Here is a 27,456-nt window from a genome sequence, read left to right on the forward strand (position 1 = left end):
CAGTTGGTGTCTTTCTCCTCAGCCGCCCGGCAAGACGTGGCAGCTTGATCTTGCCGGGCGGCGGTGGGGAAAGAGTGCGTCTGGTTTGGACGCTGGCCCGACGATCGGTGGGCACCGATCGCGGGCCTGTCCCCTCCCGAGCACAGTCGTGGTGCTCCCGTGCCAATTGGGCCTCTAGATGCCCTAAACGGGAATCTGGCGCCCATTTAACGACGGCAGCGAGCAGGTGTATTTGCTGCCGTGGTGAAACAGGCGTGAAGGGCCGGCCGCTCGGCCCATCGGCCTCAGAGAATCGCCGCTCGCTGTAAAAAACGGCGAGCAGCGATTCGTGGCGTGGGTCGGGCGTGGGGGGGGGGGGGGGGAGAATAGCGGGAGGGCATGAAAAATGTCGGGAGGCCCTCCCACTATTCTCCCACCCGGCGTGCGGGGCAGAGAATTGCGCCCTTAGTCTCCCGTTGAGAGAATCGCGCCCCTCATCTCCATTCTATGTTTCCCCAGTTCAGCAGAGTCTGGCTGTTTTAGTCAGAGAGTTTGGCTCCAGTTTTGACAGTGGCAGGATTGTTTGGTGGGGATGGGGGACAGAGTTTTGGTCAAGGTAATCAAAAGTCCAGCTTCCCCGCATGCTGAGAACTTTGGATTCCACAGTTTGGGAGGTTTTATTTCAACAATATATCCACTTGACTGGCAGACTTGGCTTTCAATTGAGTAGGGAGCAGTCTGCAGTCTCAGGTCAGGAACCTGAAGTTGCTCGTGGGAGTTTGGGCAATGATGCTCTGAACCTCACCACCAGAGGAAGGGGTGTGGGGGGTCACACCCCTGACCTGGGGTGGGGATGGGGATCTGATCTCAGCTTCTGGGGGTGGGGTGTTGGGAGTGAGGCATTCCAATCCTTGATTGGGGAAGGATGAAGTTTTGGATGGGTGGGGGGGTGCTGATGGGGAGAGGTCCAATTCCTGGGAAGGACATGAACTTGGAAGGCCAGGAGAAGCATTCCCATTCGTCCTGAACCACAACCAATGGTGTAAAGGCAATTACCTATTCCTCAAAACTGAACTCGCCTCTCTTTAGCTGCCAGGGTTTCCTGGGGTGTGGTAAACCCCACGGCCTGCGGCAAAGCTGGATCTTTGAGAGTCCCAACCAAATATCTGTCCCCTTACCCCCCACCCCACCAAACAAACTCTTCTCTGTCAATACTGGAGCCCAATTTCCTTGTTCAAACAGTCAAACAAACTCTGTTGCATTGGGAAAATATAGAATGAAGATGAGGAATGATGTGTCTCTTTTCAGTCAAACATGCAAAGCAGGTTAAATGTCAGGCTCCATCATGGAGCAGAGGTCCCAGGTTCGATCCCGGCTCTGGGTCACTGTCCGTATGGAGTTTGCACAATCTCCCCGTGTCTGCGTGGGTTTCGCCCCCACAACACAAAAATGTGCAGAGTAGGTGGATTGGCCACGCTAAATTGCCCCCTTAATTGGAAAAAATAATTGGATAATCTAAATTTTTTTTTTTTAAATTTTAAAATAATGTCAGGCTCCCAGCCACATTGTAATATTTAATTACCTAACCTCCTAGAAGCAGGTTGACTTCCCCAAACCCTGCACTCCCACTGACCATCATACCCAGAAATGGATGGGCCATAGATTGTTCTAATTTTACCATCTCACTGGCCCCAACACACGCATTTTGGGGATGAAAATGAGCCCCCAGTCTCTTCCTCCTGCTTGTTTTATTGATTGCTTGATTACAGTTTTACAATATTACAGAATGATTGCAGTTATATTTCTGATTCCAAAAATAATGCTTTGTTGGTCTGTGTAGGTTGTCAAACCTAATCGTGGTGCAAAAGTGGCAACAAAATTCTAACTTACCACTCTCTGTCAGATGATTTTGAAACATGCAGGTACAGTAGACGGTGAGGAGAGCTGATGGCATGCTGGTAATGCTTCATCGCGAGAGGATCTTTCAGCATGGCCAATCTACCTAACCTGCAAATCAATGGACTGAGGGAGGAAACCGGAGCACCTGAAGGAAACCCACGCAGACATGGGGAAAATGTGCAAACTCCACACAGACAGTCACCCAAGGCTGCAATCAAACCCGGGCCCCGGCACTTTGAGGCAGCAGTGATAACCACTGTGCCACGGTGCCACCTCAATGCAAAACACGCCCACCCATCTCATATCTGTCACTTGTTTTTAAAGTTGCTACTTTTTGTTGAAGTTTCTATATTCTCCCTCCTTTCAATTCCGACCAAGGGTCTATGACTCGAAACATTAACTCTGTTACTCTCCTGATAGATGCTCTAAAGGGTATGATCTTCAAGGGCTGTGTCTAGAATAATTTCAATAATGGAAACATGCTCTTATCTGTCCCTCTCTCACCGTTTCTGTGTGCCTGCCGAGTGACTGATCAGACAATGTCAAAGAATATCCTGGCTGAAAATAATCGACCGTAGAGCATTGCTGAATATCCGGGATTTTTGCAGACTGAAAATAATCCACCACCCTGAGCTCAAACTAAACTTGCTATTGGTATCCCGCCTCTCATTGATTCAGGCAAACCTGGCTGGGGAGAAAGGGGAAGATAAGGAACATGTGGTAACAGGAACCGAAATGACGGAAAGCAAACATAGCAAATCCTGGGACGAAAAAATGAAAAATGTAAAAACATTTCTGTGGAACCCGGAAAAGAGAGAATTCTTGGGAAGAACATCCAGGAGTTGGTGTGAGTAAAACTAACTGCACATTTGATGCCGGTTTGCAGCCTCACATGTTCACAGAAACTTGGGGCCAGTGAAAAGATAATCTCATTGTCACATCACGTATCTATTAGAAACAGATTTAGAGCCGTTTTCAGGTCCATGTTGGTAATGTGAACAAAAGAGAAAATAAAGGTTAAAGAATGAAGTAGAATGCTATTATAATACTGTTCAATGGTGTACATACCCAAAATACAATAGAAACTCCATCAAGCAGCATTCAATTATCATTCAACACATACATTTTGCCAGCTGCACGATACATTAATTCTTTCAGATGAGTTCATACATCAGTCATGTATCTTTGTCAAGTTAATAGGAGAGCTAATTGTGATGGCCCCTGTAAATGCACTTGTGTGAGCATTATGTGTATGATAATTATTTGTGGAACTCTGAATAATCATTCCAAAAGAAAAAAAAGTGATTAATTCATAATCTTTATACAATAGTCTTGTGGCGCAGTGGCTTGTGTCCCTCTCTCTGGGGCCAGAAGCTCTGGGTTCAAATCCTCCTTCAGGACTTGATGATATATTTAAAATATGGCCAAACGGGTTGATTATTTGTTTATTTATTATTCATTCATGGGACCTAGGCATCGCAGGCTCTGCCAGCATTTATTGCCCATTCTTAATTGCCCTTTGTTGTGGGTCTGGAGTCACATGTAGGCCAGACCAGGTAAGGATGACAGATTTCTTTCCCTGAAGGACATTAGTGAACCAGATGGTTTTTTACGACGATCGACAATGGTTTCATGGCCATCACTTTTGCAACTGTGCCTCTTAAAGTGAAGCCATTGTATCAAATCAGTGACAACTCTTCACTGGTTTATGTGTCTGTAAAGATATTGTTGTACTAATGGATTAGTCTGAATTTGAAGCACCTGCTTGTGTTTGTACTGAGATCTTTCCAACCTTTGTGTCTGGTGAAATATAGTTCATTTTTCTTATTTAATAAAAATGTTATTATTTCTGTTAGAAGTCTGAGAACAGACGCCTATGAATTTGCCCATTAATTTTCCTCCGCTTGTTCTAAAAAATAAAGGGCCAGGTTTCACTCTGGGATCCGACTTGTCCAGTATTAACCTCAGCTGGGATCATAACCATTGGAATACCAGTCAGCTCTTTAGATTGTGGGATGCACCTTTCACTCATTAAATTCAGTAATGTTACTGTGGCAATGTGATCCTAAAGGCATCCCAAATGGGAAAGGCAAAGTGTTGTCACAGGACTGCTTATGTGTATCACCCAGCCACTGAAAAAAACAACACGGGAAGAGGTATGAAGGCAAACAGACCACAAAAAGTGCATAATCCAAGTAGTGACCACAAGCAGAGAGTAACGGTGGGAGATATTGGACAGTAACCTATTGCAATAAATACTGAAAATGCTGGGAAAACGCAGCAGGTATGGCTCCAACCATGGAGAGAAAGGTATAGGAAGAGTCGTACAGTTATAGTAATAATAATCGCTTATTGTCACAAGAAGGCTTCAGTGAAGTTACTGTGAAAAGTCCCTAGTCGCCACATTCCGGCACCTGTTCAGGGAGGCCGGTTGCACAGATGTTGCCAGACCTGCTGAGATGATCTCGCATTTTCTGTTTTAATTTCAGATTTCCAGCATCGATACTGTTTCGCTTTTATTTTAGTGACCTGTTGTATCCTGAAAAGGGTGAATCAGTGCATATGTGTGTTACTTACAGGAACATCTTTCTGTTTGCTTTGCAGCACTTATTTTGCTTTTCTACCTTTGTTTGTATTCCGCTCTGGCGGGAATGTTCGCTCTGTGCCTGTATGGATTGCTAGCTACAATCAGCCCATATACACCAAGATATCGTGATCGAGTCAACAATCCAGGTACTTAACCATGTGACTAAACCAGGTGCTGCATTTTACAGGTCACCTGCGGGAGGGAAGATGGAGATAGATAGGTTGTTGATTAATAGGAAGATCAGGGATTATGGGGAGAAGGCAAGAGAATGGGGAGGAGGAACATATCAGCCACGATTAAATGTCGGAGCAGACTCATTGGCTTAATTCTGCTCCTATGTCTTATGGTCTTATGGAAAGCAAGTGGATGGACTCATAAAATAGAGCACCGTGCCATGCCGACCCCACCCTGCTGCAATTTTACAATTGGGATAGACGTCGGGTGCATTGCCCAATTGAACCCCAAAGGTGGGTGTTTAATGGCCACTTAAAGCCTTATCCCTCCACAGCTCAGATTGAATACGTGCAAGGAGAGGCCTGCGTCCAACGTTTAGCCTGACAAGTTTGATCCCGCGGACTGCTGGTCAGTGGAAGGGGTGGAGGGTTCCCCTTTTCTGAGCCCCCTGTGCCAATCGAAGCCCCGCCCCACTTCTTCCTTCCCCGTATCCATCCGACCCCCCGGCCCTGACCAACATGCCCACGCTACAAACCTCACCGGGGCCTGCCAGACCTAACCTACAGGTTCCGGCCCATCATTGAATGCCTCCCTGATATCCTTGGTACAGTACCGGCTGTGGCCCAACTTTCTTGGTGGCCGTGACAATACTACAGGGCTGCCGGCCTCCAACTGGCTGGCAGCTCCATGAGGTGGGACGTCCTCCTAAAGTGGGTGAAAACATCATTTCAGAACAATTAAAATTTAAAGCAGGGCGAGCCGGCTAATGGGAGGTGTGGGGCTTTCCCTCGACGTTTAAACTGGGGTGCGGAGGGCGAGAATCCACCCTCAGTGTATAATCTGGTTACTGTTCACTGAATCAGAGGGAACATAAGAGATTACAGCTGAAAAATTAGTAATTGCATTATAATTGCGGCCCAGTGACTTCCGGTGGCCCTCGCGAGTGGAATGACTGCGTCGAGAAGAGGCTCTGCGATTTCTTGGTTTTTTTGGGGGGTTTCCCCGTGGTTCTTTCTTCCCGGGTTTCGTCGGCCATTGGGGCCTGAGGGACGGGTGTTGGGTCGGTCTGGTTTGGAGCCGGTGAGCTGCCCTGCGGGAGTGTCCAGCGGCCGGAGCGGGAGGCATCAACCCAGAGGTCGGATGCGAGGGCGGAGCTTGACACGAGTCGAGGCAATCGAGGTGGCAGGCCTGAGTCCAGAACGCGATGTAGAGGGGAACTAGAGCACCCTGGGTGGCTCCCACTGAAAATGGATCTTTGAGGGGTTTGAAATCTGGTCCCCGGGAGAAGAGATTTCTTGACTTTGGAATTTTTGGGGAAAACATTTGTGAAAATAATTATTTAGTTATTTTCGGATTGAAGAAAGAAAGAAGAAATAATAAGTCGTTAGAGGATGCGAAAAGCAGCTAGGAAGAAGGAAGAAAACCCGGGTTCGCCGTTGAATGAGAAGGCAAGCAAAAGCGCGGACAAGATGGCGGATACCGGACCGCATGGTGGGGCCGCACTACTTACGGTGGAAAAGATGACCGAGGTGATGGCGGTGGAGCTGGAAAAGCTGTTTGCGAGGCACATGGAGGCTTTGAGGAAGGAGATGGCGGTCGCATTGAAATCATTGGTGGAGGAGGCAATTGCCCCGGTGAGGGTAGCTGTGGCAAAGACATCGGCCGAGGTGAGAGAGCAGGGCGAGAAGATGAAGGAAGTGGAGGAGGCCGTGTCGCAGCACAGCGACCAGCTCACCTTGATGGGGGATGAGCTGCGGTGGGTGGTGGAGGTCAACAGAGGACTCCGAGCAAAGCTCGAGGACTTGGAAAACCGCTCGAGACGGCACAATCTGAGAATTGTGGGCTTGCCCGAAGGGACAGAGGGCCCAATGCCAACAAAGTACTTCGCTAAGAAGTTGGCGGAGCTACTGGGAGATGAGAACTTCTCCCAGTACGAGCTGGACCAAACTCATCGGTCATTAAGGCCGAAGCCCAAGGTGAATGAGCCGCCGAGAGCAGTAATTATCTGCTTCCATACGTACTGCATGAAGGAGAAGGTGTTAAGCTGGGCGAAGCAGAAGCACGAGGTGCAATGGGACGGTGCTGGAGTTCGGATCCATTAGGACTTGACGGTTGAGTTGGCAAAGAGACGAGCGGCGTTTGGGCGGGTGAAGGCGGCACTGTACAAAAAGGGGGTACGATTTGGTATGGTGTACCCGGCGAAGCTGAGGGTACAACGCCAAAATTTTTTATTTTGGGACAGCGGAGGCGGCTGAGGGTTCGTGAGGGCAGAAGGCTTGGGACAGACGTGAGGAGCGGAATTGGAAGAGAGACTGTGGACTGTGTTTGGCAACTGGAAAATGTATAAATGCTACAACTTTCTTTTTACTGCTGTGTATTGTAATTTACTTCTCTTTGCATTGTTACAGAGTTCAAGTTAATGGTTGGGTTGATTGGCGTTCTGTGTTGCGACGGTTAAATCTTATGTTAGTGAATTGTATGGGTTGGATTATTGGTTTTGTTTTTTTTTTCTCTGGGACTGGGTGGAAGGGGACAATACATATTGGCGGGGGGAGCCACTAAAGTCAGCTAGTGAATGGAGGTGAGGTGAGAGGAGGACTGTGGACGTTGGACCCTGGATCGCAGGCTTCATTGGGCCTACGAGGCGAGCAAGGGGGGGGGGGGGGATTGATGCTGGGAGATGTTTTTACAAGGGGAAATGTGGGTGGGGGGGGGGGGGGGTTCGATGTTAACAATGGACAGGGGCCGGTCAGGCTTATGGGACAGGGCCCGGTAGTATGATGATGGTGGATAAGAAGGGTGGGGGTGTGAGAGACCCCAGTTAGGATAGTCACATGGAATGGGAGAGAGCTTGGAGGCCCGGTCAAGAGGGCAAGGGTGCTTGCGCATCTTAAAAGTTTGAAAGCCGATGTGGCAATGCTGCGGGAGACTCACTTGAGGGTGAAGGACCAGGTGAGACTTAAAAAGGGCTGGGTTAGTCAAGTGTTTCACTCTGGATTTGACGGAAGGGCTCGAGGGGTAGTGGTGTTGGTCAGCAAAAGGGTACGCTTCCAGATGGAGAAGGTGGTGGCAGATCAGGGGGTAGATATGTGATTGTGACAGGGGCGCTAGAGGGGAGATTAGTATTGCTTTTAAGTGTATACGGTCCCAATTGGGACGATGTGGGATTCGTAAAGAAGATGTTTGGGGCCATCCCCACTTGGGCACACACAAACTGATTGTGGGGCGGGACTGGACCTTGGTGCAGGAGCTAAGGTTGGACAGATCACGGCCGCGCTCGCTGGTCCCATCGGGGGGGCGAAGGCACTGGCTGGGCTAATGGTGGAAATGGGAGGGGTGGACCCTTGGAGGTTCCTGCACCCAAGGGAACGGGAGTACTTGTTTTTTCAGCAGTCCATAAGGTATACTCATGGATCGACTTTGTGGTGGGGAAGGCTTTTCTGGCTGGGGTTAAGGGGTCGGAATACTCGGCAATTGCAGTTCCAGATCATGCTCCGCGTTGGGTGGATATGGTACTGGAGAAGGGGGTAGCACAGATGCCGGGGTGGAAACTGGATATGGGGCTTTTGGGGAACAAGTGTTCTGTGAGAAAATTGAAAAGGTAATTGAGGAATATGTAGGTTTCAACTGTACGGATGAGGTGTCGAAGGCAGTTGTCTGGGAGGCTCTAAAGGCGGTGGTGAGGGGTGAGGCAATTTTGTTTAAGGCCAGGGCGGACAAAGAGGAGAGATTGGAGGCAGAGGGTAATAGATGAAATGTTGGAGGTAGATAGGAGTTATGCAGAAGATGGGGACCCAGCGAAGCTGGAAAAGAGGAAGGAACTACAGGCGAGCTTCGACCGACTGTCCACCAGAAGGCGGTGCGCCAACTGAGACGAGCAAGAGGTGCAGTTTCCGAACATGGAGATAAGGCGTATGTTAGCAGGTCAGCTCTGGAAGGAAACAGCGGCAAAGGAAATTCTTCAGGTGAGGGATAGGGCAGGGAAGTTGGTGGTGGCTCCGGAGCTGATTAACAAGGTTTTTGAGGAGTTTTATGAGAGGTTGTACAGGTCAGAGTCACCCGGGGGAGACCGTGAGATGCAGGAATTTCTAGATGGGTTGGAGTACCCGAGGCTAGGGGAGGGGGACAAGGCTACATTAGAAGGAGCGATAGTGGAGCAGGAGATAAAAGATGCAATTGGGAGGATGCAGTCGGGGAAGGTGGCAGGGCCGGATGGGTTTCCGGTGGACTTTATACAAAATTCGATAATAAGCTGGCACCCCTGATGGTGGGGATGTTTGAAGAGGCGATAGGGAAGGGGGCATTGTCACAAACCTTGGGGCAGGCATCGATTTCACTGTTGCTAAAAAAAGATAAAGATCCGACGGAGTGTGGGTCGTATAGGCCCATATCACTTCTGAATGTGAACGCAAAAGTATTGGCGAAGGTACTGGTGGGTAGGCTGGAGGAGTGCCTCCCGAAGGTGATAGGTGAGGATCAGATGTGGTTCGTGAGAGGGAAGCAGCTTTTTTCGAACATTAGGAGGGTATTGAACATCGTTATGGCACCGGCGGTAGGAAAGGAAACAGAGCTGGTTGTGGCATTGGATGCTGAGAAGGCATTTGACCAGGTAGAATGGGAGTACTTGATGGCAGTTCTGGAGCGGTTCGGGATTGAACCAAGATTTTGTGAACTGGGTAAAGCTATTATATAAGGAGCCGAAGGCGAGTGTCCGCACAAACAACATCAGCTAGAGATACTTTTCTCGCCACAATGGGACAAGGCAGGGATGCCCTATGCCCCCCCCCCCCCCCCCCCGCCCTCCCCCGCTGTTTGCACTTGCGATTGAGCCATCGCATTAAGAAGTTCGGGAGCATGGAAAGGAATAGTGCGGGGGGGGGGGGGGGGGGGGCGATAGAGCATAGGGTGTCCTTATATGCCGACGACATGATGCTGTATGTGTCGGAACCGAGTGCGTCGATAGGAGGAATATTGGAGTTACTGCGAGTATTTGGGTCATTCTCGGGGTACAAGCTGAATCTGGACAAGAGTGAGTATTTTGTGGTGTCTCGGCCGGGGGTGGGGGCTGCCATTCCGTAGGGCAGGGACTCACTTTAGGTATCTGGGGGTGCAGGTTGCCCGGGAGTGGGGGAGGCTTCGCAGATACAACATCACTAGTCTGGTGGGGAGAGTGAAAGCCGATCTGGCAAGGTGAGATGGTCTCCCTCTGTCACTGGCGGGTCGGGTACAGGCAGTTAAAATGAACGTGTTGCCACGATTTCTGTTTATTTTTCAATGCCTACCCGATTTTCCTGCCGAACCTGATGTACTACTATTGGGCGGCGAATGTGGAGAAGGTGCGGAGCTGGGTCAGAGGGGTTGATTCCCAGTGGGTCAGAATGGAGGAGAGTTTGTGCAGGGAGTCGGGATTGAAAGCACTAGCAACAGCGCCGCTCCCGATAGCTCCGGGAAAATACTCAGGGAGTCCGGTAATAATAGCTTCATTGAGAATTTGGAGGTAAGTTTCGCCAACACTTCGGGTTGGGGGCAGGGTCAAGGGAAATGCCGATTCGGGGGAACCACAGATTTGAGCCAGGGAGGTGGGATGGAAATTTCCGGAACTGGGAAGAGAAGGGGATTAAGACGCGAAAAGATTTGTTTCTTAGGGGTCGGTTTGCAGGATTGAGGGAGCTGGAAGCGAAGTATGGGCTGGAGCAGGGAGAAATGTTTAGATACATGCAGGTTCGAGATTTTTCCAGAAAGGAGGTACAGAGCTTCCCAGGGGAACCGGCCTCCACATTGCTGGAGGAGGTGCTGACGACAGGGGGACTAGAGAAGGGGGTAGTGTCGACGGTTTATGGGGCTATTTTGGAAGAGGAGAAGGCACCACTGGAAGGGATCAAAGCAAAGTGGGAGGAAGAGTTGGGAGAGGTTATAGAGGAGGGGGTCTGGTGTGAGGTTCTCTGGAGAGAAAATACCTCCACCTCATGTGCGAGGTTGGGGCTGATACAACTGAAGGTGGTATACAGAGTACACCTCACAAGGGCGAGGATGAGCCTATTCTTTGAAGGAGTAGAAGATGTGCATTGCGGGGGGGGGGGGGGGGGCCCGCTAATCATGTTCATATGTTTTGGTCCTGTCCAAAGCTAGAGGATTACTGGAAGGAGGGTTTTAGGGTAATTTCCAAGGTGGTTCACATGAAACTAGACCCGGGTCCCTGGGAGGCCATATTCGAGGTGTCGGACCAGCCAGGGTTGGAAACGGATGCGGAGGCAGATATCATAGCCTTCGCCTCGTTGATCACCTGAAGGCGGATCCTGTTGGGATGGAGAGCAGCCTCTCCACCCTGTGCCCTGGCGTGGCGGGGGGACCTGTTGGAATTCTTGACTCTTGAGAAGGTTAAGTTTGAACTGAGGGGAAGGATGGAGCGTTCTACAAGTCATGGGCATTATTCATTCTGCACTTTGAAGAACTGGATAACATCGAACATTGGTTGGGGGGGATAGATGGGAGGGGGGCTGTGTGTATTAAGGGTGACTATGGGTAATCCCTGATCCCTTTTTTGTCACTTGTTTATATAAACATGCGGTCTAATGTTTGGGGTTTGGTGGGAGGATGGGATCGTTGTTATTGTTATGGGGATTGACATATTTGTTGCTGATTGTTGTTTATTGTTGGTGGGTGTAAATTTGGGAGAAAATGTGAAAAAGGAGAATAAAAATATTTAAAAAAAATAATTGTTGCCCAGTCCTTGATGTATCAACCCCAGATTATTTTCATGTTTCATGTGCAGTGTCCAAGAGCAAGTCATTAAAACGGACCATGGAAAAAGGAGTTTTGTTTACGTGTATAGTCTGTATCCTAAATTGATGAATCCCTAAATTAATTAAGGTGTAAATATTCTACAATATAGAGCAGTCGGAAATAGTGATAGACTGCCTGTTTGATCTTGCCTTGATGTTATCTGCTTGATGAAATTTTGGACAGTCCGTAATGCTTCCACTTTCCTAGGATTGATGATAAGACCATATCTTGGTGGATTTACGATTGCATTCAACTCGTTAGAGGAAAACACATGGTCGCATTATGTGAAAAACCTGCATCAATTCCTTGAACGTAAGTTTCTCCATTTCTTCTTTCGGGGCAAAAGCACTGAGTCTGAATTTTAAAAGTTCCAAACAAGAAAGTTTGTGACAACAGGAACCAAGCGGCTGATGTTAATGTGAGGTGGGAAATGGGAGCCGGTTCTGTCCAGCCTCCACCCTGGCAATGTCCTCCCATTGCATTTTCATTCTGAGGAGGTGCGGACAAGCTTCTCCCAAAGTAGGTTCAAGTTGGCAAATGCTGCAATGGAAGGTCTTCCTCCATCTAGATCTCAACAAGGCCTTAGTTTATGGGTACATGTTGAATCCTAAATAATGAATTCCTAAATTAATTAAAGTGCAAATATGTTACTATATAGATCAGTCAGAAATAGTGATGGACTCCCTGTTAGGGCCTCAACCCTTACCTCCCCACCCATGTCCATGCCCATGTAACCCCCATGTCTCTACAATACACCCCATACCCCATCCATATCATTCTTTCCCGTTCTATACCCTCTATGGATCCTCAATACCCATTCTTGCATTATCCAATAATGGCAAAACTTATGAGCCAATAATAACACTGGCAAATTTTTGAAGTGTTTATGAAATTGTTAAAATAAGGCCTTCAAAATCATCTCTAAAATGTCACCCTCTTACAAGCTCATAAAACTGTCACTCAAACACAACCATTCATACTCAATTGAAAAAAGGTTTAATCTCTTTATCACATCTTAATCTTGGCCAAATACACAAACAGGTGTTGAAAAATCACTTCAAACAAAGATAAAGTTATTAAAAGCTCTTAATAATATCAGTTAGACAAAGACAACAGTCTCCTTCAAAGCTGTGTAAACAATCCCCTACAGAGCTGAATCAATTTGTGTTGTTTAGTGCTCTGCCAAGTGTTTATAATAGGATTGCTCAGCTGTGTTTAAAAAGGCTCTAACATTGAATACGCTGAAACCTTTGAAACAGACTGAACAGATGGCTATCGGGCTCATCATATATCTGACTATCGGGTTAGCTATCAGTTCAGCTGGTCATTAAATATGTTCCGTAAGTGCCCAGTAATGCACTACGTGGAACTCATTTGTTTTTGCTTACTTTTTGCTGTTTGTAGCAACTACTGGATTATTTTAATTAAATTGATCTGCACCAGTTCCAGATGCCCGAGAGTACAATAATGACACAGTAGAAACTGCAGATTCTGAAAATAACATCAATGTCTATATTCAGTAAGGTATAAAACAATACCATTGGGAGTCCTGGTCTTCGGTTTGAAATGGAAAACAGCTATTAAAATACTCTAGAATCATGGAAAGTCACCACAGAGAAATGGTCACTAAGTAGGCGCCAGTGCCTTTTCTTCACGTGAGCCATATCCAGTTTCTCGCTTGCTCCACAGTCCTTTTAACATTCCTTCATTGTTGTTTCATCACTGTCCCTGCATCAAAATCCTGGAGCTCTCTCCCTAACAGCACTGTTGTTGTACTTAACCCACATTTTCAAGAGCAATTAGGAATGGGCAACAAAAGCTGACCTCGTCAGCGTTGCCCACATCCCTTGATGGATAAATTCCCCTTTCAAAAAGAGCTTGGAGATTCTAATTCAGCAAGCTGTGGAGAATGCTATGTTCTCATCACCCTGTATATAATGACATTCTTGTCACCACTCTCGATTTATTTTGCTGCCATCTGAAACTTGTTGGCAGGTGGACAAGTGGAAACAATCTATTACTCTACTAGGCTTGCGTCTTTTGTGACTTTCTTTTTATTCCTCCCAGCCTACAATGACAGCAGCCAGGCTATTAAGAACATTCCGTGTTCTCCTGGGCAATACTTCATGCAACACAAGAATGAAAGTGAGGAACGATTAGCTTGTCAGTTTAATCGGGCCATGCTGAAAAATTGCTCTGGAATTGAAGATCCTACCTTTGGATATTCTGAAGGAAAACCCTGCATTCTCCTGAAGATGAACAGAGTATGTTGGTGTTGATGAGAATACAGTAAAGCCGCAAATCCTTTCCTAATCAATTTGATAACAAACTAACACGGCAGCAATGTGGCCGGGCTGAACAGTGAGTGACTGGGGTGCACCTTACACATTCATCGCCCGTTTTGGATCAAATGTTAAAGTTTGTCCATTTGGTTCTGTAGGCCTTACTCTGTAGAAACAAGGGGTGATTACTCTAACCTACCTTCAATTCATATGAAACAACCACAGTCGAGATCCATTGGGAAAGCGAATGCTTATGTGACACAGAGGAGTGGGTTCTCCATTGCCTGATGCCACAATTGGTATTCCCAATCTCGTGGAGAATGGAGCTTCCCCACCAAACCGTTGTGGTGTCCTGATCCACTGCCCATGGCCTCAGCGCGCTGCCCACACCATGTCGGCACCCATTACAATTTAATAAACGGGGTCGCAGCCCCCTGTTTTGCACTGACTCTCACATCGGGATATCCACTCAGGAGGATTTGGTGCAAGTTTGCCCTGATGTGGTAGACCCTGAGGTGGGTCAAGGGGGTCAGTGCATAATGGAGGTGCTACCAGGTTCCATCGGAAGGCCCCCTCCCCCCAACAATGCAAATCCTGGCCACCCCACCACGCTCTCATGTAGGAGAATCCTGCCCCCACCAAGGGAATAATGGATCATCTCCTCCAACCCTCCCCCACAGCATGCACGCATGTGGGTGACCCGACATCCTCTCCCACCAAACCCCCTAGACCCCCCTCAATCAGCCCCACCAATGACCTCCATCAGACCCCATCACACACCCTTATTAGTCATCTCCATTAGTCACCCCTATCTGACCACTCTATCAGAGATCCCCATCAGAGACCCACGTCAGTCAACCCTGCCTGAAAGCTGACGAACAGTCTGGACAGAACAGTGAAAGATCACTGTGAAAAGTTTCTGATCTGGTGGTCTCTGATATGGGTGTCTCTGATGGGCAATCTCTGATATGGCAGTCTCTGATATGGGTGTCTCTGATGGGGCAATCTCTGATATAGGGATCTCTGATGTGGGGGTCTCTGATGTGGGGGTCTCTGATGTGGGGGTCTCTGATATGGGGGTCTCTGATAAGGGGCAGTCTCTGATGTGGGGGTCTCTGATGTGGGGGTCTCTGATGTGTGGGCCTCTGATGTGGGGGCCTCTGATATGGGGGCCTCTGATGTGGGGGCCTCTGATGTGGGGGTCTCTGGGGTTTCTGATATTGGGGTCTCTGGTGTGAGGGTCTCGGATGTGGGGGTCTCTGATGTGGGGGTCTCTGGGGGTTTCTGATATCGGGATCTCTGATGTGGGGGGTCTCTGATTTGGGGGTCTCCGATTTTGGGGGGTCTCCGATATAGTGGTTTCTGATGGGGGTCTCTGTTGGGGTATGATGTGGGGGCTGGGGTTGGGGTGGACAGGATTTGTATTGTGAGGGAGGGGAGGCCCTCCGATGGACTTTGGGGGCACCAACACTAAATATGTACCCCCTTGACCCACCCGGGGACCACCATATCAGAGTCGTGCTCATAAATACTTGCACCTCGGGCGGCATGGTGGCGCAGTGGTTAACATTGCTGCCTCACAGCGCTGATGACCTGGGTCACTGACCATATGGAGTTAGCACATTCTGCGTGGAATTCACTCCCACAACCCAAAGATGTGCAGGCTAGGTAGATTGGCCACGCTAAATTGTCCCTTAATTGGAAAAAAATAATTGGGTAATCTAAATTCTTTTTTAAAAAAAAAATACTTGCCCTAATCCATGCCTGCGTGAATCCCAGGCGAGTGGGTAAGAGCATCATGGGAGCATGGTGAATCGGGCTTCCAGCTCATTAATTGGCTGGAAATGGGTTTCATTGACCCATTTCTATCCATCGCCAGGGAGTATAGCTTACTGCCGCAGGCGGCGGGGGACTGAAGCATCAGGCGGCGACCTTGTTTTTTTGCCCGCACTCAATTCTTCATCGGATTGGGAACCCCATTACTGGAAGCGGACAACACACCCCTAAGACTATCAGTTATACCTGAGACTGTATAGTATAATAAATACCATATACTGTATAGTATAATAAATACCATATACTGTATAGTATAATAAATACCATATACTGTATAGTATAATAAATGCCATATACTGTATTGTATAATAAATACCATATACTGTATAGTATAATAAATAAAAAATTCTATACAATGTAATAAATGCCATATACTATATGCTATAATAAATACCACATACTATGTAATGTAATAAATACCATACACTTTACAGTATAATAAATACAATATACTATACAGTGTAATAAATGCCATATACTATATGGTATAATAAATGCCATATACTGTATAATGTAATAGAATACCATATACTATGTGGTATAATAAATACCATATACTATATGGTATAATGAATACCATATAGTATAATAAAAACCATATACTGTATAGTATAATAAATACCATAGCCCATTATGTTCAGCAATATAGGTTTTACACGGTGAACAACTGTACTATTTATTATTTTTATAAAATTAAGTTTTGCTCTATTTTCAGATCATGCTCATTATTCAGAAGGGTGAAGTGACATGCCACAGTATCTTGCCGCTACCACACTGTTGACTTATTTTCTGCCCCAGTGTCAGACACGGTGGCACAATGATTATCACCGCTGCCTCACAGAACCAGATTCGAATCCGACCTTGGGTGACTGTGTGAAATTTGCATGTTCTCCCCATGTCTGCGAGGATTTTTTCCGGATCTCCGGTTTCCTCCCAAAGTCCAAAGATGTGCAGCTTAGGTGGAGCTATGGGGGTTGCGAGGATTGGGCGGGGGGTGGGAATGGGTAGAGTGCTCTTTTGGAGTCAGTGGAGACCTGATGGGCCGAATGGCCTCCTTCTGCACTGTAGGGATTCTATGATTAAATACCATCATTCAAGATCTCCATTGAGGAAACCTGTATCTCATTACTCTTCAGGTCTGGAGACTTAGCCAAATTGCTGCTTTGAAATGATCTTGTATTCATTTAGCATGAAAAACCTTTTGAATTGAATCAAAGGTTTTAACGAGATTTTGATTTTGCACTAAGGAAGATGTGGGCCGGAATTCTCCGGTCGTTGTGATTCACCTTTCCTGTCGGCAGCACACTGCCACCCACAGGATTCCTGGCGGAGTGGGGTGGTTACAATGGGAAATCCCATTGCCAAGCAGCGGGAAGATAGAATTTCTCTGCAGTGAATGGCACGCCATCAAGAAACACGTGGCAGGGGAACCGGACGATCCCACCCGCAGCCTATAGAGGAAGTTCTAATTCTTATTCACTTTTTTATGTAAAAGAAATATTCATGAGCATTGTGCTGATATTTGCTTCCTTACATAGATAATTGGTTACCTGCCTGGTAAAGGAATAACCCCACATGTGACCTGCGAATTCATGGTGAGTGACACCAATGTCTGAGCTAAATCATGCGTTGGAATAGTCTAACCTTGAGTTAGAATACAATGGCTAGCTTTGAATTAACACATTGGTTAATACTTGGATAAGTAATGCTTAACAAATAACACAGACGGCTGACTTAATTGTTCATTTGCTGAGTTATTCAAATAGTGCTGCCAATTATTGTTGAATTGGAAAGAAATTCAACTATGAATCTCCTTTTCTAGGGACTAGATGGAGATGGCAAAAATCATTCCAAATAAGACCCTTGCAGCCGGCAAAAAGGGATTTTTAGCTCAACAGTTTCGATATGGGGTGCGATTCTCCAGTCCTCCAGCCGCCTGTTTCTCGGAAGCGCAATATTCGGTAGCAGCAGGATTCTCTTCCCAATCCGGAGTAGGGATTGACTAACTTCCCCAACTATCACTAATAAGCTCTCAGTCTTCTTTCAATATTGTACGTTTATCTAATTTTCCTAAGTAATTGGCAACTTCTGGTTCCAAAACGCCAGGCTTGTGAAAAGATTCTCGTTCCCATGTCTTGGCAGGTAAAATACTGCATGTTGCTATTTCTAAATGGGTGTACTGCTTGGAGGAAACCTTAAAAAAAATCTTCCCCCAAAGAATTCCAAAGTGTTGAACACTTTGATATATTGCCTGTCGACATGCTGTAGCTGGGTTTGAGTCTGTTGAGACTTTCATAAATCTTGCGTGTTGTGCTTTGTTTCTTTTATTGTTGCTTTCATTGAACAAAACAACATGAGCTTTATTTATAATCTTTCATTTGTTCTGAGGGCCTAGCTGATGTAATAGTTCAGCACATTGTCCATATACTCTGGAAACTGGGTTTGAATGCAACACAGGCTAATTGGACACGTCCTGATATTGCGTATGAGATATTAACTTGGGCAGTCTCAACTCAGTGCCAAGTTGGCATGGTCCCACGACACAGAAGTGTCCACAATGACGACAAATGGTCGGTCTAACTCGGAAGGGGCATTGGAAGGGCTGCATGGGACGTGGAAAAATTCTGCCCTGTGCAGTTGTGAGTGATTTAAGGTTGTGTTTAAGGCACATTGCTAGGGCAGTTTAAAGGAATGAGTTATTCTGAATCTGGCTGTTCAGATTTATCTATTCAGATCTGTCTATTCAAATTTACAACAGCTTACTGAATTTGGGAAACACCTGAGAATGCTTTTTTCTCCCCTCTGCATTGAAGAATGGAGTAGATGAGCCTCCCTCATCCGCAGGTGTATTTGAGATCACTATACTAGCACACCACTCCTAGTGAAGGTTTTAGAACTTCCTAGTGAGTTGGAAAATGCGACCTAGTAGCCCTCAGGACCACGCTATTCTCTCAAATATCTTTTTTTCAATTTTAGAGTACCCAATTCATTTTTTCCAATTAAGGGGTAATTTAGCGTGGCCGATCCACCGACCCTGCACATCTTTTGGGTTGTGGGGGTGAAACCCACGCAGACATGGGGAGAATGTGCAAACTCCACACGGACAGTGACCCAGACCCAGGATCGAACCTGGGACCTCGGCGCCGTGAGGCAGCTGTGCTAACCACTGTGCCGCCGTGCTGCCCTTATTCTCTCAAATATAAGCATCCTGCCGCTATGCAACTGGTAGCTGTACATTTCTGCCACCATTGGCTTGAAAGATGCATGGGGGTTCACATAATGTAACCCTGTTAGGAGCCTGATGGAAACAGCCATTGTTAGCTGGTTCTCCATGGATTCTGCTGAAGTTACGGCAACAAATGGGGAAAACTCAAAGCCATTAGCTCCGCTGCTTCACTACTTATTTGTCTTTTTAATGCCTCTTCTCATGTGCGCAGGGTGACTGGGTTAGGCCGTTCAACGCTTCTCAAACCACTAACCTAATCTTTCTGAAAGATGTACCTTATTGTTCAGTAGGAATCTTCTTTCTGGTTAACAATTCAATTAATAGTTTAGCGAAATTAAATTAATTTACAAACTTTAAGACTATCCCAGTTCTCAAGTGGTAAGTAGCTGTTAGCAATTTTTCTGTGATGGTTATTCAAGTAATTTAACTCCCCACCCTCTGAAAGCTAACATTTCACAAAATGGCAGCCCTCACGGACCGTTCATTTCAAAAGGTACTCATCACTTATCAATCTCAATTGTAATCCATTTCAAGCAAAAATGAATTTGAAACATAAAAACACCCATTATTACAAGCCAAACACTGAAATGCATTAGAGCTCTACCCATTCTTCCAACATTGTGTAGGATGTATAACTTCTATATACAATAGAAATGTCTTTAAAAAAGTATAACCAGAATCAAATATGTCTATCCATCAATCTGGTGAGAACTGGAAAAGCATAGCCATTAAAAGTAGTGGAACATAGAAACAGGAGTAACCCTTTTAGGAACAAGGACACAAAACACATGGAACGGGAGCAGGAGCAACCATATGTCTGTTGAAGTTGCTCTGCTATTCAATATGATCAGGGCTGATCATGGGCATCAACGCAGTTTCCCTGCCCGTTCCCCTTATCCCTTCATTCCCCGAGACCAAAAATCTGCCGTTCCCTGACTTAAATGTATTCAGCGATACAGCATCCACAATCCTATGGGGCAGAGAATTCCAAAGATTCACAACCCTGTGGGTAAAGTGATTTCCCCTCATCCCATTCCTAAATGGTCGGCCCCTTATCCTGTGTCCCTGTGTTTTACATTCCCCGAGCATTGGAGACAATCTCTCAGTGCCCACCCGATTGAGCCCATTCAGAACCTTGCACATTTCAATGAGATCTCCATTCATTCCTCTAATCTCCAGAGATATTAGACACAATTTGCCATTAGGCTCATTCAGCTCCTCAAACCTGTTATGCTATTCAATTATTCATGGCTGATCTATATTGGAGTGCAGTTTAAACATCAACTGAGAAGGATAATGGAATCCTGGTTTGGAGTTATTTTCCAATGTTACCTGCTATTGGGGAACATAATGCTTCTAGTTCATGGTTCCTCTTTATTTAAAGATGACTACTATATTTTGTCTGAACTATATTTTGTCTACACTAGACCTTCAGTTAAGAAAGTCTTCTCTGTTCTGTACTCTTGAAAACATTGCTAAAATAGTATTGCTAAAGTAATAAACGTATGCTTTTGCGCATTTCAGAAAGAAAAGAATAATGCTAGAATTCACTTCTACCCAAATAACGGAACCTTTGACCTCAAGTACTTTCCTTATTATGGGAAACTGACACATGTAAGTGGGCTCAAATCTTCCTAATTCAGCTGCCAATTTTCAATGTTCTCTTGATGTTTGTTTGAAATGAGGGATTTACCACAATATTTTCTGCTATATTGGTTTTCTTTCCTTCACCCTATGTTAACATTCTAGGCTTTGACAAAGAATGACCTAGCATGTTAGCTTTTATTATGAAGGGATTGGAGTATAAGAGTAAATACGTCCTAATGTAATGAAGTTGGGTCTCAGTGAGACCACACGTGGAATATTGTGCTCTCTTTCAAGGAACGATATTCTAGCATTAGAGGCAACATGCCAATAACTCACTAATCCTATGAGGAGAGGTTAAGTAAAATGGGGTTTAAAAGAGTGAAATATGATTTAATTGAAACTTAAGGAGTGGAATTCTCCGTTTCTGCGGCTAAGTGCCGACACCAGCGTGGGACCCGTGGTGTTTCACGATCGGCAAGTCGGCACAAACCCCTCACCAATTCTATTATTCTGCCTGTGAATGAGTAGAATGAATAGAAGTTGTAAATAATCTCTTTCACCCTTATCACCAGTGAGGGGTGAGCACCAATAGCGCGTGAAATGCCCGCGGATTGCGCTGTAAACGGCCGGAGAATGGCCGGATCCTGACGACCTGCAGTGGTCGCGCCATACAACATGGTGCCGGCCATGCGCAGACCTAACCCGCCATCCGTGACCGCAAAGCCCACCCACAGACTACCCCCCACCAGTCGACCCAGCCCTCGCAGAAGCCCCCACCCCGGCCAGCGGCACGGATCCCAGCCCGATGTGGCGGCGCTGGACACAGTCCCCAGCCACCACGCCGGGTTCACGATTTGTGTGGCCACACGTGTCCCGCGTCTTCGGGAACTCGGCCCATTGGGGGCAGAGCATCGGCCGATGAGGCGCCAACAGTATTGCGACTGCGCGCGGTGCGTGTCACGATGGCATCATTTCAGAGGGGCGGAGAATCGCAAACCGGCGTCAAACCGGAACCCTGATTCCAGTGTCAGAATCGATTCTCCGTCCCATTGCCAATTACGATTTCAGCATCGGGCAACGAGATACTCACCGAAGAGGTTTTGAGGGGTTTGGCAGGCCTGAGAGGCAGTTTCCCAGGGGCTGGAGACGCTAAAACTATGGATTAGAGTCTCAAAATAAGGGGACATTCTTTCAGGACTGAGATGAGGCGAAATCTTTTCACTCAAACGGTTATGCATCTTTGGAATTCTCCACCTTAGGGAGCTCTGGATGTTTAGTCATTGAATATATTCAAGACAGATTGATAGATCTTTGGATGCTCAGGAAATCGGGGGGTATGGAGTTCGTGTGGAATGGTGAAATTGAGGTAGAAAGTCCTCCATCCATCCTATTGACACGGGTTGGACAGCACGGTAGCACATTGGGTAGCACTGTTGCTTCACAGCTCCAGGGTCCCAGGTTCAATTCCCAACTTGGGTCACTGTCTGTGCAGAGTCTGCACGTTCTCCCTGTGTCTGGGTGGGTTTCCTCCGGGTGCTCCGGTTTCCTCCCACAAGTCCCGAAAGATGTGCTGTTAGGTGAATTGAACATTCTGAATTCTCCTTCAGTGCACCCGAACAGGCGCCAGAATGTGGCGACCAGGGGCTTTTCACAGTAACTTCATCGCAGTGTTAATGTAAGCCTACTTGTGACAATAAAGATTATTATTAGATTATTATGAATGGTCTGCTCCGATTATAATGCTCTGATACAGTAGCTCTTCGTTACTTTATTATTGGCCGGAGAAGGAATGGGTAATCATCCAGCCTTGTGACAGCCCCAGTAAAATGGAACAAAATGAAAGAAGAGACAAAGAGCAAAGTATTGTAGATACAGATTAGCTAAAAGATTACACTATCACAATGATTATCTGATGAAAGGATAAGGGTGAAAGAGACTATTTACAACTTCAATTCATTCTACTCATTCACAGGCAGAATAATAGCTATTATTTCAAAAATGAAGATAACCTGTAACATCATGTTGTAATATCACCTTTCACTGTCGTATCAGAAGGCAATCCATGTTGATCTTATGGTGCACAGAATTTAGGACACGGTTAATATTAATGGGGGTAGGAAGGGAGAAACTATTTCCATTAGTAGAAGGGTCGAGAACCAGAGGACACCAATTTAAAGCGATTGACAAAAGAGCCCAGAGGCAACTTGAAGACGAGCTTTTTTCCCCAGCCAGTGTTTGGATCTGCCATGTGCTGCCTCAGAGTCATGGCTTTCAAGAGGGAACTTGATAATTATCTGAAAAGATTTGCAGGGTTATGGAGAAAAGGTAGCGTTGGGATAAGCTGAGTTGCTCTTGTAGAGGGCCAACATCGACATGGGTCAAATGGTCTCCTGCATTGCAACCATTCTTTGAAGAAAATGGAATCATAGAAACCCGACAATGCAGAAGGAGGCCATTCAGCCCATTGAGTCTGCACTGACCCTCTGAAATAGCATCCTATCTCGGCCCACTCCCCCACCCTATCCCTGTAACCTCACCTAACCTGCACATCTTTGGACTGTGGGAGGAAACTAGAGCACCCGGAGGAAACCCATGGAGACACCGGGAAAACGTGCAAACTCCACACAGTCACCCAAGGCCGGAAATTATCCCAGCATCCTAGAACTGCGAGGTAACGGTGCTAACCACTGAGTCATTGTCCCACCCTGATGAATTAATATATTGGTATTACTTTATGCATGTAATCTGTTACTAGTATTTCAAACCAGTGTCTAACAATGTAAAATGCTCGTCAAAGTGAAGATTTCTCATTGTCAAATAGTACTTTTGAGCCAATTTAGAGGTGATGCTGAGATTATTGTCATTTGAAAACCTGTCAAAACTTTAAAAATGGGCAATTAATTTTGACACTGTATGTAAATAGAAGAGAAGATGAACAAAAATGATATGCTGCTCATACTTTAACATTTAGAATGGGAAAGATGAAAGTGTTTCAAATGGAAATCTCATTAGTCAAGTTGCATGATACTAATGAGGAGGCTGGAGATTATACATTAAGCAACTTTATATCAAAATCATATCTAACTTTGTTTTCCTGCCCTTTCCATTAATCCAAAATTGACTGGTCACACGATGCCAGAGAATGACTACTTCCAACAAGAGCAAATTTAATCATCTCCCCTTAACATTCAATGGCATGGGCAGCACGGTGGCCTAGTGGTTAGCACAACCACCTCACGGCGCTGAGGTCCCAGGTTCGATCCCGACTTTGGGTCACTGTCCGTGTGGAGTTTGCACGTTCTCCCCATGTCTGCGTGGGTTTCGCCCCCACAACCCAAAAATGTGCAGAGTAGGTGGATTGGCCACACTAAATTGCCCCTTAATTGGAAAAAATAATTGGCTAATCTAAATTTATAAAAAAAAAAACATTCAATGGCATTACCATCCTTCAGTTCCCCACCATCAATATCCTGGAGATTACCATTACCTGGAAACCTAACTGAACCAGCCGCATGGACACTGTGGCTGTAAGACAGGTCAGAGGCTGAAAACCCTGCAGGAAGCAACTCCCTCCCTAACTACCTGTCTGTCCGCCATCTAGGTCAGCAGTGTGCTCTCCACTGGGGCTTCAACCATTTACAATCTATACCAATAACTTGGATGAAGGGACCGAATGAATGGCAGCTAAATGTGCCGGTAACACCAGGATCAGTAGGAAAGTAAGTAAAGAGTCGGTAAAGAGTCTACATAGGATAGAATAGAATCATAGAATCCTTACAGTGCAGAAGGGGGCCATTCAGCCCATCACCCCTCTGCGAGAACACCCTATCTTGGCCCCCACCCCGCCCTAGCTCCGTAACCCAGTAACCCGACTTAAATTGTCCCTTAGTGTCCAAAAGGTTATAATGGCCAATCCACCTAACCTGCACATCTTTGCAGGGGGGAAACAGGAGCACCTGGAGGAAACCCACCCAGACATGTGGAGAACGTAAAAACTCCGCACAGACAGTTACCCAAAACTGGAATTGAATACGGGTCGCTGGCGCTATGAGGCAGCCGTGCTAACCATTGTGCCACCGTGAGTGGACAGAAATCTGACCGATGGGAGTATAATGTGGGAAAGTGAATTGTTCATTTCGGGATGAAGAATAGAAAACCAGTATGCTGTTTAGCTGGAGAGAGAATGGAGAACTCAGTGGTAGAGAGGGAATCCTGGTGTATGAATCACAAAAAGTGATTCAGATAAAGTAAGTGATTAGGAAGACAACTGAAATGTTGTTATTTTTGCAAGGGGAATAAAAGTAGTTAGGTTTTCCAGCAGGCGAACAGGGCTAGGTGAGACCACACCTGGAGTACGGTGTTCAGATTTGGTCTCCTTATTTGATAAAGGATAGATTGCATTAAAAGTAATTCAGAGAAGGCTCCTCAATCCATTCCTGGGATTAAGGACTTAACTTATGAAGAAAGGTTGAACGGGTTGGGCCTATATCCATTGGAGTTCAGATAAATGAGAAATGATTTTATTGAAACGTATAAGATCCTGAGGAGACCTGACAAGACGGTAACCGGAAGGATGTTTCCTCTTGCAGAGGATACTAGAAGTTGGGGACACAGTTTAAAATAAGAGGTCTCCCTTTTAAGACGGAGGCAAGGAGAAATTATTTCTGTCTGTGGGCCATTTGTATGTGGAATTCTCTTCCTCGGAAATCAGTGGAGGCTGGGTTATTGAATTTATAGATAATGAGTCGAGGGTTATGGGGGGGGGCAGACAGGTGAGACAGTTAGGTTTCCAGGTAATGATAATCTCCAATCAGACCATCTTATTATGGAGTTGAGACCACAATCAGATCGGCTAATATCTTATCAAATGGCGGAGCAGGCTTGAAGAGCTGAATGATCTACTCCTGCTCCTAACTCCGACGTTCCTATGTTCCACTTCCCTGGTGGAGTGCAACTCTAACAACAACCAAAAAGCTCAATGCCATTCAGGACAAAACAGTCTACTTGATCGACATCCCGTCTATTCATTCTGTCCAGCACAGTGCACCAGGCTGCACTGTGTACAATCAATAAATGCACTGCAGCAACTTCCAAGAATTCTTCAACAGCACCCCTCAAATTCACATCCTCTGTCACCCAAAAGGACTGGGGCAGAAGGTTCATGGGGACATCATCACTTGCAAGTTCTCCACCAAGTCACACACAATTCTGACCTGCAACTATATCGCCATTTCTTCTTCATTGCTGGGTAAAAATTCTGGAACTTTCTCACTAATAACATTATGGGTGAAATTTTCCCAGAAATCGGCAAGGGCTGATGTTGGGTGGTAAAAGCGGAGTTGAACATGCCGATGAAAATGGCAACTTCCTTAACCATATAGTGCAGCACATTGAAAAGAAAAGCTTCAAGGACTGGGTCCCAAGATGTATCGCTGGCAGAGTGGCCTCTGAGTCGCCCGCCCGCCCATCAACTTAGAAATGTGAAGATCGGGCTGCCATGTTTAAAGGCTGCACCCGCACACAGCAACCAAACCAGTTATGCCTGGAACCCCCCCCCCCCCCCCCCCCCCCCCCCCATGCCCTGCACTGCCATGGCAGTGCCAAGGGGGTGCCTGGGCATGACCCTCTCTCTCCAGAGTGCTACACCCACCTGAGCTCCCTTGGGAGGTCTGCTCGCCAGGCGCATGCCCCTAGGGCAATTTAGCATGGCCAGTCCACCTAACCTGCACATCTTTGGACTGTGGGAGGAAACCTACTTAGACACGGGGAGAACGTGCAAACTCCGCACAGACAGTGAAAAGGTTACTGGAGACCAGTTGTGATTTGCACTGTTTGCAATTACTCCGCCACGGATGGATTTCTGACGTACGGGCCTATGATAGATTAATTTATTGTAATGATGTTCCCGACATTGAACGTTGGGGACCGCAGCTGCTGTCGCTGACAACTGCAAGGGCAATCACATCACGTCAACGTAAAACGGGACTTTGCACTTCCCCCGACGTTTTCCGCTCCTGATGCTGAACCCACCCGATGTGAACGGGAATGGAAAATCCCGGCTTATGGGTGTTCCTACATAGCAACTTCACAACAGCAATACAGGATGGGCAATAAATACTGGCTTTCCAACAACATTCACAGCCTATAAATGAACAAAAAAACAAGCAGGGCAAAGTCACATTTACATTTGTGTGCTTAGTAACAGAATTGGATTGTAAGTATTTTTCAAAAATTTACCACCTTTGACAAAACATTTGAATATATGTTCTGATTTTCACACTGATCTATATTGTTGGGAAGAGGGATGATTGGAATGCAACGTGTTAGAGTCGGATCTTGGATTTTTAAGAGGTGAAACTTGAATGGTTTTTATCTTTTAATAACTTTAGGTAAATTATTCAGTTCCTCTGGTGGCCATGCAATATGAGAATCTGGAGAAGAACAATGAAGTCAGTATTCAATGTAAAGTAAATGGGCCAGGCATCAGTAATGACATCTTTCAAGACCGATTTTCCGGCAGGATTTTTTTCACACTTAATATTCAAGAATAATACAAAATGAAGCTTCCTTGGTGAAAAAAATATAGACACTGGTACAATATATGGTGATTTGGTTTCTCTGCCAGGAAAGACTTGTATAACTAACATGACTGTTCCCCTCTTAAGTTACCAAGTAGCTATGAGATTTATTTGAAGATAAAATCAGATTTTGTTTCCTTTTGGTTTTGGTATGTATCACTAATAAAGCACATTTCTGTAAAGTTTCCATTATATCAAATCGTAATGATGAAAACAAATAATTATTAAATTATAAAGTGTTAAACTATACAGTTCTTAAAACTTGGATGAAATTATTATGGTCTTACTCTGCTTACATTTTTCAGAAATGTAATAATTATTCGATGTCTTAATTATTTTTGCCGGAAATGTCTGTATGCTGCATGGAGAGGGAAATAAAAATTTTGTATTGAAATGAATTGGTTTATAAATGTGTAATATTAATATTGTGAACTATGTAAAGATATTGGTGCCTCACTAGACACAATACCAACATTATTGTTTAGCCAACACAATGTAAGAATACGAGGACTGGGTATGAATCCC

The 27,456-nt window shown here is 45.9% G+C and overlaps 1 protein-coding gene across 1 annotated transcript in view; it reads left to right on the forward strand.

Moving 5' to 3' along the window:
- Window positions 1–27,329, forward strand: part of atp1b4 (ATPase Na+/K+ transporting subunit beta 4) — a 56,888-nt gene extending 29,559 nt beyond the window's left edge. The window contains exons 3-9 of the mRNA XM_038776181.1: window positions 2,557–2,725; window positions 4,483–4,611; window positions 11,630–11,734; window positions 13,490–13,686; window positions 17,079–17,135; window positions 20,291–20,380; window positions 26,743–27,329. Of these exons, the coding sequence (XP_038632109.1) occupies window positions 2,557–2,725; window positions 4,483–4,611; window positions 11,630–11,734; window positions 13,490–13,686; window positions 17,079–17,135; window positions 20,291–20,380; window positions 26,743–26,904 (909 nt within the window). The 3' untranslated portion in view covers window positions 26,905–27,329. The remainder of the gene's footprint in view (window positions 1–2,556; window positions 2,726–4,482; window positions 4,612–11,629; window positions 11,735–13,489; window positions 13,687–17,078; window positions 17,136–20,290; window positions 20,381–26,742) is intronic.
- The last annotated feature ends 127 nt before the right edge of the window (window positions 27,330–27,456 follow it).

This window comes from Scyliorhinus canicula, chromosome 17 (assembly GCF_902713615.1).
Source record: "Scyliorhinus canicula chromosome 17, sScyCan1.1, whole genome shotgun sequence".
NCBI lineage: Eukaryota > Metazoa > Chordata > Chondrichthyes > Carcharhiniformes > Scyliorhinidae > Scyliorhinus > Scyliorhinus canicula.